At 53.9% G+C, this 14,576-nt stretch overlaps 1 protein-coding gene across 1 annotated transcript in view; it reads left to right on the top strand.

Annotated features, from left to right (window-relative positions):
• The window catches only part of NOL4L (nucleolar protein 4 like), a 122,063-nt gene that overhangs the window by 49,421 nt on the left and 58,066 nt on the right, over positions 1-14,576 (top strand). Inside the window, exons 3-4 of the mRNA XM_036244918.1 lie at positions 5,272-5,383; positions 14,186-14,295. Coding sequence (XP_036100811.1) covers positions 5,272-5,383; positions 14,186-14,295 — 222 coding nt within the window. The remainder of the gene's footprint in view (positions 1-5,271; positions 5,384-14,185; positions 14,296-14,576) is intronic.

Here is a 14,576-nt window from a genome sequence, read left to right on the forward strand (position 1 = left end):
ATGGCCCCTTGGTGCTGACTTTCTCTTTGGCTTCCTAGAGACCTGCCCCTCTGTGACCAGGCTTCTCCACCCAAGGCAGAAGTGACACCCCTCCCATCCCAAGTTCTTTGTATAGATAGCCTTGGACTGTAGTGGAGGTGGCCTGTGTAAATCTATAATTTCTCCATATAGCCTGATTTTTTACAATCCAACAATCTGCCCTGGCTTATTTGGCTTTGCAGGTAGAGTGTTGGCCTATGGACTGAAGGGTCATGGGTTCAATTCCCAGTCAAGGACACATACCTGAGTTGCCATTTCAATCTCCGGCCCCAATTGGGGCTATGCAGGAGGCAACCAATCGATGTATCTCTCTCACATTGATGTTTCTCTCTCCTCCTCCTCCTCCCTCCCTTCCATTCTATCTAAAAATAAAACAAACAAAAAAACAATGGAAAAATATCCTCGGGTGAGGAGTAAGAATGAATGAATAAATAAATCAATATTCAACAATCTGGCCTGGCTGGGTGACTCAGTTGGGTGAAGCATCGTCCTGAGCAGCAAAAGGTTGCAGGTTCAATTCCCAGTCAGGGCACATACCCAGGTTGTGGGTTCGATCCCTGGTTGGGGAGCATATGAGAGACAACCAACCGATGTTTCTGTCTCAAATAGATGTCTGGCTGTCTTTCTGTCTCTCTGTCTCTCTCTCTCAAACCAATAAAAACACATCCTTGGGTGAGAATTAAACAAGAAATGTCCAACAATCTGATGTGTCCTTCTCCTCAGAAGATGGCCTTTGCCCTAAATGAGTCTTAAAGATGGACCCTTGTGCCAAGGACCTCAGAGAGATGAGGGATCAGGCTGAGGAAGCAGGCCCACCTCTCCTTCTTCTCAGTACATGTGGAAAACTTGTGGGAAGGGAGTTCTGAGGGTATTTCCACCAAAGGGTCATGGGTGAAGGAAAGAACACCCAGGCTGGAGCCAATGTGGGCCCTTTGGTATCAGCGAGACCCAGCACATCTGCTCAGCGTTAAGTTTGCCGGTGCTGGGCAGGTAGCATGTGCCAGGCCCTGTGCTCAGCACTTCCCATGCACCAACTCTCTGAGCCTTTACACATATGAAAATTGTATGTATGAAGCAGGTGCTGTTATCCCCATTTTACAGACGAGGAAAATGAGGCTCAGAGAGATGTATAATCTGCCTGAGGTCACCCAGCTGACATGCAGAGCCAGGCAGCTGGCCCCAGAGCCTGCATCCTGACTGCTGTACCTCCTGCCTTTGCACAAACCCCTGTGGTCAGCTAGTAAGGCCAATGACATGCTGTTGTCCAGGTAGATGGGCTTGAGCCAGCCAGACCATGTGATTTCCCGGGTCCCCTTGGTGCCCAGCACCAAGCCTCACCTGCAGGCACTCCCTGGATATGTACGAGGGCCAGGGCTGTGGCCTCCATGTTGTGCAGTGGGCAGAGCCGGGCTGGTCCTGGCAGCATTTGCATCTCTGGGCCAAGTGGACGTCCAGGCTTTGCTCTGCATTTCCTGGCTTCTCGTCCATATGCCCGCCGCGTGCCCCACTTCCCGCTGCCCAGCCTGGAGCTGGCACATGACTGGCGGCAAGCCAGCTGGGCTGCGCACAGAGCTGGAATTTCAGCAGCAGGGCCAAGGCTGAGTGGAGCAGGCCAGGGCCCTCCTGCAGTGGGTGTGAGGCCAAGGGGGCCACGGCACCTCCCTCCTCCCCTGTGTGCCTCCTCTCCCTTCCCCCTCTCCCCATCTGTCACCCTTCTCCATGCCACCCTTTTTCTTCCTGGGGAGTGGGGGTGGTGCCTGGGTGTTTTTGTTCTCCTCTTTTCATCTGCTGCCGTTTCTTCCATCCAAGCCTAGTCCTTCAGCCTCACTGGTGGCCGTGCCCCCGAGTCGGGGTCTGTGGAAGGGGAGCTCCAAGGAAACTGCTGCTGGCCGCGGAGGCTCAGCCTGCACCTTCGGCTTTGCGCCAGGCTCTTGGCTGAGGTGTTTGGGGACCTGTCTCTGTGTTTTGCCAAACCTGAATCCTGGGACTGCCTCATCATCTCCAGGGCACCTGGGACTTTCGGATCTTACAGGCCTGGGGTGGCTGTGGGAGGCAGGGGACTGGAAAGGAGATGGATAAACTCATTCAGGGCATTAAAGGAGGCGCATTGTTCAGTAGGAAAAAGGACTTTCTACCATCTACCACTGTTCAGCAGTGGGTCAGGATCAGGTAATGAGCTTTCGGAAGCTGTGAGTATATGAGCAAAAGCTAGATGGCCATTTATAATGGCTAATGCAGGGGGACTTCCACTTTGAGTACGAAGCCCTACCTTACTTGTTACCTCTGGTGCAGTGTGAGCAGAGGGCCCGAGGAACCCAGGAGATCTTGCCCACGCCGGGGTCTGGGTTCCAAGCAGGTCTACAAAGTTCCCTGAACCCACAGTGAGGGCTGGTCCTTTTTTAAGGTGCTTTTCTGGTGTGTGCACCCATCTGGGCTAGAGTGAACCCGTTGGCTTCCTCCCTTGCCCCCAGAGTGATGGTAGGCTACATTGGGTTCCAGAGTCCGGATCTGGATGCCCGGACCACTTTGGAGTCGGGGCCAGATGTGGTCAGAAGCTACTCCAGGCCCACCACGTGCTAATCCACCCACAGGGCAGAAGAAGGATCTTGTAAAGTGGTGCAAATCCCCTCAATTGGCCTCATCTGTCTTTGTCGGCCTCTGAGTTGGGGAGCGAAATGGAGCCTTACAAGTCAGCGACTCTGCAAATAGCTTCTGCTCTTTCTGCCAGCAAAATCTCTCTAGTTTTTACCACTAGAAAGAACATAAGAGGCAAATTCGTGAATGGGTCCCAGGGTCCAGGCAGGAGACCCCAAGTAGAGCAAGGTAGCGGCTGCCCAGCGCAGCTGAGGGAAGCTAGGTAGAGACAGGGTCCGGGCGCTTCCTCTCCTTACACACAGCAGCTCTATCTTTATCTGTTTCGTGTTGGGGCTTCAGCATAAGAGTCTATTTCCAGAACAGTGCCTGTAGCTCTAAAACTACCCGAAAACCACCACCCTACTGACTAGAGCACCCACTGAGATCGTCCGCCTCGTTTCAATTCAACCTGTGGTCCTGTGGCCTTGGGTGTCCATGCAGTCGAATAGAAATGGGGGTTCCATTTTTTATTTGCACAAGCCAGGAGGGTGAACCAAAAGATGCCCACAAAAGGTTGCGGGCCCCAGTGCAGGGAGGCATCCTCCTCCGTGCGGGTCCCTACAGCAGTGCAGAGCTGGGCTGACTCCCCAGGGAGCTCTTAGCAAGGCTGCAGACATTCCAGCCGTGCAGGGCAGGGCTTCCTCCCTGGCCTTCAAACAGCTCCAAGGACTTCTTACCAATCTGCCTTTGGTCCACCCCTTCTTCCCCCTGGAGAACAGGGTCAGAAGGGGATGCACCCAGCACTCGCCCTGCATGTGGCACTCCACCAGCCTTTGCATACAGCTGGGTCTCTGCAAGGCCAGGAGAGCTGGGGCCACCATTCTGGCCCCTGGTCAGAGCCCTCTCTGGGAACCATCCCTATACCCTCAGCAGGCCAAAAGGCAACCCTCGGCAGAATAGTCAGGCCAGGAAGGCCCTCTGAGCCCTGTAAAAATGGTTTCTCTGCCCAGTGGTAGGTGAGCACTGGGTAGAGAAGTAGGGCTGTCCCTATGGTATGAATTTTCCTTCATTTTCCCAGCAGACTGCAATCCTCCTCCCCAAGTCCTCTGCTCAGCAATTCTGAGGCCCAGCCTGGAATGCCACACCTCAGGCACCGACAGGGTCATCTGTTGGCCCAAGTTAGCCATAGCCCTCCGCTTTGCCCAGCAGATACCCTTCCCTCTTGCCAATTTACTCCTACAGCCATTAGCCCTTCAGCAGGGCCCACCCTCCCAACCCTGCAGCCGGAGAGGGTCTCTCTCCCCTAAGACTTCCAGGCAGCTTCAGGCTGGGATGAAGATGTGCATGTGAGTGGCAGGACAGCTCCCATCCCTCGGGCCCCTACATCCAAGTAGGACTGGTGCATGGCTGACCGTCACCTTCCCACCCACCAGCTCCAATCAGAGACCGGGGTTTTGCCCTTGTGCCTGACCTCCAAAGGAAGGCAATCAGACAGGGAATTTGGAAGGGAGATAACTCATCAAGGAGCTGGCCTGCTCCGCAGAGCATCAAATCAGCTGAGAAATAACAATTGTGTCACCAGAATTAACTCTGCTTCTGCAGCCTGCTGCCAAGCAGGAGTGGACCCTGGTGCTCCACAGGCCAGCTGAGCTGGGAGCACATGAGCGGATCCTCTGAGGGCCTCCTGGCCATGGCCTGGGCACCCAGGCCTCCTACATTCCCACCCCCACCCACCCACTCCACCCTACCCTACTCAGCCCCCTGGCCACCACAGGCACGGAGCAGGGCGCTTGTGCATCCCCAAAGAGCAGCTTGGCCAACTTTCCTGGCTGGGCTGCGGCGAGGACTGTAGAATGCTGGGGTGGTGCTGCCCCTTAGTGGAGAAGAGTGGGAGAGCCCGGGCTCTGGGAAATAGGCAAAAACCAGCAGCTGGGCAGAGAGCCGCCTCAGACAGGGAACCCGAGCCTCAGAGGTCCCACCGGGCCCCTCAGGCACCCAAACCGGGGCCAGTGGGTTTCCTAAAACCCAGAGCAGAAGGAGAGGGCCGACTCCTTGGCGCACCACCTCCTTCCCCACTCCCCCACCCAGCCTCTTTCTTGTGTTCTCTCCCACACCCCCTTTCTCTTCTCTGTAGGTAGGGGAGGCCCTCTGGAGGCTGGTTTGGGGTGGTGTGCCCTGGAACATGGGCTTCAGTTTGGCACTGCCTCTAGGGAGCTTTGTGACCTTGGCCAGTGGATTCACCTCCCTGGGCCTCGTACTCTAACCTGGGACATGGGGGTCCTAAGAGCCTGTCCAGTTTGAAAAATTTGATCCTTTGGCATCAGCCTTTCACAGCTCATCCCCAAACCTTGAATTCTGTTTACAGGCCAGAGACTGTGGACATATAAATGGGTCTCAGTGTATCCATCTCTAGGAGGGGACACGGTTTCATCCTACTCTAGACCAATGCTCATAAGCTCATTTTTCAGTAACAGCAATAAAATGCTCTGACTCATTTCCATGGCTGAGAATCGAGGACATCTGCCCCTTGCTCCTCAAATCCCTGCCCATCCTGGCAAGGGCCAAATGCCTGCCACCAAAGCACAGCCCTTGTTGACCCAGTGACTAAGCAGCCTCCCCACGGATGCATATAACAAGCGAATCTCCTCTCTCCCCCAGATCGCAGAGACCTACGCCTTCCTTCCACGAGAGGCTGTTACCCGGTTCCTGATGAGCTGCACAGAGTGTCAGAAGAGGATGCACTTTAATTCCAATGGCCTGGAGCCCAAAGGTAGGGGAGGAGGTGGGCATGCTGGAGGCTCCTGGGGGGGGGGGGTGCGAGGAGAGACTCTCCCACCAGTAGGGCCTGCCCTTTGCCAGCACAGACAGGAAAGCACACGGTCCAGGTTCCAGCCGTTGTCACAGTTCCCAGAGGCCAATGTGAGTCCCTGGGGCTGCCCAGAGAACCTAACTTTTTTTAAGTCAAGTTTCACTGAAATTCAACAGTATGTTCGTACTGCACTTCAAGGCCCAGGCCCCATCTCTTCTCTCACCAAGGTTTGGATGCAAATGTCCACCTTGCCCATTCCCTAAACTGTAATTCTTCTTTTTCCTTTTTTAATCCTCACCTGAGGACATTTTTGCATTTATCTTCAGATAGAGCAGGAAGGAGAAAGGGGGGAAGAGAGAGAGAGAAACAGCAATGTGAGAGAGACACCTCAAGTGGTTGCCACCCACACGACCCCAACCTGGGCTGGGAACAAACCGCAGCCCAGGTACGTGCCCTTAGCAGGAACTGAACCTGGGACTCTCTGGTCTGCAGGCCAATGCTCTAACTGCTGAGCCAAACCAGCCAGGGTTAAAATCTGTAATTCTTGCCACCCAGGTCTTACCCTTAGAGGTGTCCCCATGAGTTTGGTCCTGCTGACCCCACTAATAGCTTTTGTAGGACAGAGTACAGCCTTCACACCCTGTAGCCACACACCTGCCAGGAGTAGGTTGTCCCTAAACATCTGTCTCTCCTTGTGCACAATCCAGAAATCTAGAGGGATTGGTCAGAACTTAAAATGTCCAGAGCACTTGTGACCAGCCAAAGCTGATCCTTTGGACCAACATCCATGCTCTCCAGCTCTGCCCTACAGAGGGAGATGTAGCAAAGACCACATTGGTCCCCCCGCACTCCTTACCTGAATGTCCCAGAGGTCTCCAGTAAATCTTGGGTCCATTTCTGCTCAGGTGGCTGTGGTCGGTGAGATGGGCCACGTCGTTTGACTGGTGTGATATAACTGAGCCCTGAGAAATGGTGTCCAGGTGGGCGATTCCTGGGCATCAGGCCTGCAAAGGTTGCTGAAGTCCATGAGTATTTTTCCTGAGGATGGAAATAGACTTGGAATAAAGGGTGAGCCATTGACTCACGTGGCATCTTCCAAATCTGGGGAAGAGAAAACCAACAATGAAGCCCTAGCAGGCAACCACAGAGCAACTGGAGCACAGGAGTCGAGTGGGGTTTCCACCTCATTTTGGTTGTCCCTGATGTACAGGAGCAACTTCTGACACCAGCCAACCCATCAGACCCAGAGGCGTTCCTGCCCGTGGGGCCATTAGGCCGTGGCTGCATCCTCAGTACATCAGACAGCTTCTAAAGCTTGAGGGACAGGAACAAATCTGGTTGATCCCTTATTAGTGCTGGGTTGGTTCCTGGTGTAAGAGCAGGGCCTCCAGGGCCACACGAGATGAATTCAAATCCCATCTCTGCAGCTCAGCAGACGTGTGTCCTGAACAAGTGACTTCATCTCTCGGAGTCTCAGTTTCCTCACCTGTGAAATGGCCATGATAATGGTAGACCCCTCAGGGGCTGATGAGGTCTGAGAGTTACTTTTGTACCTGGCGCAGGGCTACCATGCAGGAGGAGTGACCACCTGTGGCTGTTGCAGTTATTGTGATAACACTGGATGCTAGAGGGAGGCCCCTGGCAGATGTGGCCTGGCCCTGGCTGTCTGGCTGCAACCCCTGGGCCAGGACAGCATGTGGTACCTGCAGACAGGCCAGGAGGGCTTTCCCTGCTGCACTTCCTCCCCTGCCCGGGTCTGGGTCCCAGGGGTGCCCACCCATCCACCTGTCCCTTCCTGTTCTGTCCTGATTGTTTCCATAGCAACTAGGGTAGTCAGACACGAAATCCATTCCCCTGGGGGAACAGAGGCAAGGCCAAGGGAGCTGTATTTGTGGGCTGCTCTGGGGTGTCTGCAGGCTCCATCTCTGCTGCTCCGTGCTCCCTGCTGCTGTGGAGGACATTCTCACCTCCCCCATTCCTCATCGGTGGGCTTCCGCGTGGTGGGAGGGCGATGCCAGCACAGCGGCAGCCTGTTTCTTCTTCCTGCTGCCATCACCATGCCCCCACCCAAGGGTAGGAGGAGGGAGGGCGGAGGGGGAGGGAGGGGGAGAGGGAGAGAGCACACAGCCTGGAAGGAGCCGCCTAGAATATAAACCAGCTCTGTGGGCTCTGGGCTGGAGCCTGTCTTTCCAGGGGCTTGCTCCAGGCGGGACAGAGGGCAGACAGAGTGAGGCTGTGCCTTGCCCTTCCCTGCTTGTCCTTGGGTGGAGTGCCACTTCTTTGTCCCCAGGAGTGGAGCTTTCCAGGCAGGGAGAGGACAGGCCGAGGGAGCAGGAGACAGCACGGCCCACGGAAGGGCGTGAGTTTGGGGTCGGGCAAGCCTGGCTGTGCCACCCTGTGCTCTGCCATGTGTCCTTCAGCAGGTTAGAGGACCTCTCTGAACCTCGCCTACGAGCCTGTGAGGTGTCTGTCCTGATTTACAGCTGAGGAATGAGGCACAGAGAGGTGTCATGGTGAAATCACTTGTCTGAGGTCCCCAGAAGGCAAGAGAATTTATCTTCTCATCAGCACTTTCTTCTTGGGGCCGTTGTGAGGATGCAGCCGAATTAAACAGCCGTGTTCTGTAGGGTGCCTGGTGCAGTGGGAACAGCAGCCCGTACCCCATGTTGTTCCATACGGAGCCCAGACACAAGACTGTCCATGTCCAGGCGATCCCGTGGGGAGACACACAATCAGTCACCCCACCCAGGTGAGCACCCTGGCTCTACAACCTGGTTCCTGGCAGCTGCCAGAGCAGAGCCTTCAAATCTGAAAGGCTTCCCTGTCTGCTTAATGGCCAGAGGCATTCGCTGCCTGGACCACCCTCGCCAGCTGGCAGGTTCTCCCTTCTGCCCCAGCTGAGAGCCTGGAGATCTGTCTGCCCGCCATGCTGGCCTCTCTGGATGCGGTCAGCTGCACCTACCCCTCTTGCACAGGCACCCCTGCCACGCCAGCCCTGCCTCCTCCCCCTCCCACCCGCCCACAGGGCAGTCGAGCCTGCAGCTGCCACAGAGGCAGGTCCTGTGTTCCTGTCCCAGGAAGGTGGGGCAGGAGGGGGATAGGGAACAGGATGGAGACTTCTGGAGGGGCTTTTGGGAGAAGGACTCGCTTCCTGACCGAGTGTTAGAAAGAAAGAAAGGAAGCAAAGCAGCCTTCCTTGCTCAGCGGTTTGTCCCCGGCAGTGTGGGGCTCTGGACAGTCCCAGGCCCTCCCCCAGCGCCAGGAGCACAAACAAAAGCGGCTGCTGAGGACCAGGAAGTCCAAGGATGGGAAATTCCAGGGCCTCCCAACTCCTGCTCTTCTACCAGCCCCTGAGCAAGTCCAGGTGGAGAGGAGACAGAAAATGAAACCGTGTGCCTTCACACCAGCCCCAGCTCCTGGGGACAAGGTCTCTGGGGTCATGTTTCTGTTTTCTCTGATGTGACAAAATACTGTTTGCATGGCTGCAAGCTAGGAGTTAGCAGTGGGCAATGCCAGTTACCTATAGAAAGGCTTCTTCCTCGCAACAGTCGTCCACTCAGATGGAGGCTGCTTTGCAACCAGGCCCAAACTCCCCTGTGTGGTTTCCAACCCCCTCGAGTCTAGCTCCCCCAGACCCCCTGCAGAGGCTCCATGCTGGCCGGCTTGCTGGCCTGTCCCCTCTTGGCTCTCATCCTCCCTTGCTGGTTGACGTGGGAGATCGCATAGCCCCTCCACGTGCCGTTGACTCTTCTGTGAGAGGGGGTGTTAATGCTGGCACCCACCACATGGACTTCTTGGGAGCACCAAGCAGGAGGATTTGCGTCCAGCTCCTGGCAAGTGCTCCGTGGCTGTCAGCAGAGGAGTGAATCGCAGTCTTGTCCAGACCCCTCTCTCCACAGAGCTGCCTTGGGTTCTTTCTCCTCTGGGCTCTAATGGACTCGCCATCAGTCCCACCCTGCCGAGTGCAGGGACTGTACCTACGGGGTTCCCCTCCCCTCCCCACTCTGAAGGCTCACATATCAGTGCTCCTGGAAGACTTGCTGACCCGCTGATTCATTCCCTCCTAAGGAGGTTTTCTCATCACCTTCTGGGTTGGCCCCAGGCCTCAATCTCTATTCCAAATCTAAGACCCGCAACAGGCTGGCCGGGCTCAGGGCTGCTCTGTGCCAGGCCTTCCTCACACACACGTCCTGCAGCGCTTGGCCCTGCCTAGGACAGCTCGTGCCACTGGCACCGAGAGCCAAGGGGCTCTTCCACTCCTCAGGCGAAGCCCGTGGTAACTGCCACCTTGCGTTCCACCCGGAGAAACCGAGGCCACTGGTCCGTGGAAATTCGCACTGACGGTGCCGCGGGAGCCCAGCTGGGGAGGTCAGCACTCAGCTCGGCCCGCGTGGCTTGGCCTCGGGAAAGTCTCTGCATCGCTGGTTATTCTCAAGGCCTGTAAAACTAGGTCTTGCGCTTGGGCTGGTTTCAGTTTTCTTTGGCAAGGAGGGGTTGAAACATTTCTTTGGGTGGTTCCTCTGCCTCGCTCACCAGCAGCCTGCTTCATTATTTCAGCCCTGTGACCCTTGCTAGCTCCTGACTCACCAGTGGTGTTGGCTTATTCGTGGTGGCTTGAGCATGGCCCCTGTACGTCTCGATCACAGCAGGGGCCTGGCCTGTCTCAGCAAAGCCCAAGGAAGCCACTTGTCCTTGTTCATGTGCCCATCTTAGCTCATCCCCCATCCTGGCATTTATCTCACCTGTGAGCGCCTGACTCCTCCACAGACTCCCACTGGCCCCTGCTCCTACCTCTTTCCTGCTAAGCTGATCCTGTGTGTGCGACATTTATCACCTCCAGAGCCCCAGGGCTCCCCACTGCTCAGCTCTAACCTCCCACAGCCAGCTCCCTGGTGCATTTCCTCACCCAGAAGGTCCCCTGCCAGCCAAGGTCCTGCCTCCCCGACAGAACTCTCATTTCTGGAACTGCAGACGCAAGCATTTCCCTGCACACGGATCCCTGATGGGTGTGTGTGCGTCAGGATGTCCCAGCTTTCCCAGACCAGGCTCCCGCCTCTTCCTTCTGAGGCCTCCTGCTCACCTCCGGCACCAGAAGTGGTTTCTTTTTTTTTATCCTCACCCGAGGATATTTTTTTGTACAGATAGAGTGGGAGGGAGAGAGAGGAAGGGAGAGAGAGAGAGAAACATTGACGTGAAGGGACACATCGAGTGGCTGCCACCCGCACGACCAACCAGGGCCAGGGACAAACTGCAACCGAAGTACGTGCCCTTAGCGGGAACCGAACCCGGGTCTCTCCAGACCGCAGGCCGACGCTCTAACCGCTGAGCCAAACCGGCCAGGGCAGAAGTGGTTTCTGATCTGTGGACACGCTGGGGAAGGAACAGGCCAAGGAAGAACCCTTCTGCCGTCCGAGCGTGCCATCCCACCCAGCGTGTCTTTTCTATTCTAAACCAGGCTGTCCCTGGCTTTGTTAAAGAGACTTCCTCATAAGCAGCTGTGGCATTTCAGGCAGGACATGGGTGACCATCAACAAAAGAACACAGCGCCCAGCTCTTGTGGATGACCAAGGTCTTCATTTGCGGCTCTGTTCAGGAGTCCCTTAGGTGGGGGGGCGGGGCTTCTCACATGCTGTGTTGTCTAACAGCTTTTCACCAGAAACCCCATCTTTGAGGAAATGAAATGGAAACGGCAGAATTCTCCATCTGAAGACCCATAGTGTGGAAACAGGAACCATGGCATTTTTGAGTGACCGGACCTGTCTGCCTCACACACCTCCCCCCACCCCGCCATCAGTTTTGGGGTGCCAGGTCAAGTCTGGGTTGACTGTGGGGCAGCAAGGAGAAGAGGTCACGAGGACACCGGGACACCTCTTAGTTTCCCACAGTGCTGGTGTCTGTGCCAAAGGGGTCGATGGACACTTGTGTCAGAGAGCCCTTCTGCACCGAACCAAGAGGAGTTCTCTAAGAAAAAAAAGTTTGGTCCATTCAAGCCAGTTTCTGAGGCATTTACCTCTTCCTCAAGAACAAAGATCTTCATCAAAGGACACAAAAATTTTGTATGTGACAACACAGCTTTATACAACTAAACAAAGTTCTTCACTTTTATAAAATGTAGTAAGAGATGTTATTTAGGCTGTGCAGTTGTTAGGTGTACACCGCCCCAAAAGAGCACGCCCCATCCCCAGGCCCCTCTGCAAGGACCCCATTTTGCAGGCCCAATGCCATCCTTGCCAAGTAGGAACTTCCCTTCCCCCTTGGAGGCGGTTCTCTCCCCCTTGTTTGCGGTGGACTTTTCCCCTCATTCTGGTAAAATATTTATAATGTAAAACTTGACATTTTAATAATTTTAAGTGTACAATTCAGTGGCATTAGTTATATTCACATAACTGAGCAACTATCACCACTATTTCCAAAACCTTTTCATCACTCCAAACAGAAACTGTGTACAGCAATAACTTCCCATCCCCACCCCCATCCCTAACAACCTCTGTTCTACTTTCTTTCGCTGTGAATGTGTCGGTTTTAGATGTTCCACTGAAGTGGAATCACACAGTAGTTGTCCTTCTTTGTCTGGCTTCTTTACTAAGCATGGAGTTTCCAAGGGTGCAGGGCCTTTCTGGCCTGGGCTCTGGTGCGTGAGCAGCAGGTTTAGCAGTCACCTCGGATAGTCTCTTGTGTTCCTCCACCTGGGCCCCATCGTGTGCTTCCCCTTCGGCCCATCCCTTGGGCATGGTGGTGACGGAGAGGGCAGCTTCGGTTCGTCCAGGAGTTGCTTGCACACTCAAGTCCCAGCTCACGAACAGAACTGGGCACCAGGGAGAACTTTGGTTCAAAGACCTGGAGCCCTGGAGGCAGGAGGAGGAGGCCAGAGAACAGTAACCAAGACTGTTTCCCCAGGTAGAGGGTGAAACAGGATCAAGTGACTAAATGACTAAATGAGATGGGTCCTGCCCTGCCGGTGTGGTTCAGTGGATTGAGCGTCATCCCATGGACTGAGAGGTCCCAGTTCAATTCCCTGTCAGGGCACGTGCCCGGGTGGTGGGCTCAATCCCTAGTAGGGGGTGTGCAGGAGGCTGCTGATCGATGTTTCTTACATTGACGTTTCTCTCTCTCTCTCTAAAAAAAAAACAGTGAAAACATATTTAAAAATAAATAGATAAAATAAATGAGCTGGGTCCCAGCAAGTGGCTCCAGGGTTTCAAACTTGATCATAGCAAAAGACATCCGGAGGGGAAGTTGGACTGGGGAGAAGTGTCTTCCTCAACTTATGCCTGTGCCATTCTCATCTGTCCAGTGCCACCCACAGGGGTACCTGAGATGAAGAACTGGGCAGTGTCCACATTAGCAGCCTTTGCAGAAGGCAGCTTGGCCAGATATTTTAAGAGTTACTGAATATTCTTGTCCTTTGATCCATGAATTCCTTTTCTTGGAATCTGTTGTAAAAAGGAAATGATCAGAAATTTGGACCAACATCCGCACACAAATATGTTCCTTGCAGTGTTGTTTATAATTGCCAACAATAGGAAACAACATAAATAGCCATTTATCAGGGAATGACTTAAAGTAAACTACGGTAAAATAGTACACGGCTATAAAAGTTATATTTGTAAAACAAAACAAGATTTTTGATAGTGAAGGAAATGCCTATGACAAAATGTTAAGCAAAAAAAATTTTTTAAGCCTGCTATAATTCTCTGTATGCATTATGATATCAAGGACATAAAGAAGAGAAATCACAGGGAAAAAATAAACAGAAGCATATGCCAAGCTGCTTAGTGCAATTATGGATTTTTTTTCTTTTTCTTTACATCTTTCCACACTTTGCAAATGCTCTACAAAAAGAACACACATTACTTTGATCTTTAGGACAACAAAGCAATAAATGGGAGGAACAATGTTCCGTGTGATTAAGAAGGAACCAGAATTTTGGGGGAGGGGGCCCAGAGCTGTGAGCCATATGGTACCTGCTGGTGCTTTTGGGGAATGCTGTTGGGGTAGGAGATGGGTGAGGTGGTGGCAGCACGTGTGCACCAGGAAAGAGCTGGCTTAGCTTGGGGTTGGAAACATGGTGCTTTCGAGGGGCTGGCCAGTACCACAACTGAATGGAAATGGACAAAACAATATGGAGTAGTGGGGACTGTGGCAAAATGGAGCTCACGCCCTGTCTGAAAGGCGTAGCTGCAGCGGTGGTTTGCCATGCAGGGATCCAGGCCCTAGGTGGCCAGCCCTTCCAGTTTTCAAAGCCAAATATCCCTAATTGTTTAATTGTGAACTCTCTTATTAAACACTAGCACTGCCCTGGCCGGTTTTGTTCAGCGGTTAGAGCATTGGCCCGTGGACCAAAGAGTCCTGGGTTTGGTTCCTGCTAAGGGCACGTACCTCAGTTGCAGTTTGTCCTCGGCCCTGGTTGGGGTCATGTGGGTGGCAGCCAGTTGATGTGTCTCTCTCATATCGATATTTCTCTCTTCCTCCCTCTCTCCCTCCTGCTTTATCTGAAAATAAGTGCAAAAATGTCCTCGGGTGAGGATAAAAAAAATAATAATTAAAAAAATAAACACTAGCACTGGATTGCAAAACATGTTCAGTGGCATGCAGTCCACATCTATGGGCCAGTTATGGTGGGTGAGCTGCACATTTGTGACCTCTGGCCTGTGTTTTCCTCCTCACCGGTTCTGTGTTGGGTTCTCCATATGGGTGACAGGGTGTGCCCCACTGGTGGCCCACAGCACAGACTCAAAGGGTTCCTCTTGTTCTTTCTGCCAGAAAACGAGCCTCCCTCTCCGCTGGTCTCCGGGATTATTGATTACAACATGCCCCTCACCTCCACGTACCTGAAGCAGATGAAGTTGCGTGTGATGAATTCCCAGGAACAGGTAAGGCATCCTTCCCCCCTCACCCCACCCGGAGGCGTCCTGACTTGCCTGGATGTGGTTGATTCTTCCCAAGATGTGGTGCCACAGCCTGTGTAAACACACTAGAAATCAAAGAGGCCCTTATCTGGTTATCTGGGCTGTGCAGTCCAGGCTGAGAGGGGAGGGAAAGAATGTGTTCCTAGTTACAGGGTCTGCTGGGCAGACAGCCCTGCTGGGTCTTCACTGAAACCCAGGGAGCTCATGCTTCACAAAACTTTCCCCAAGGGCAGGGACAAGGGAGG

The sequence above is a fragment of the Molossus molossus genome, unplaced genomic scaffold (genome assembly GCF_014108415.1).
Source record: "Molossus molossus isolate mMolMol1 unplaced genomic scaffold, mMolMol1.p scaffold_m16_p_6, whole genome shotgun sequence".
Classification (NCBI taxonomy): Eukaryota; Metazoa; Chordata; class Mammalia; order Chiroptera; family Molossidae; genus Molossus; species Molossus molossus.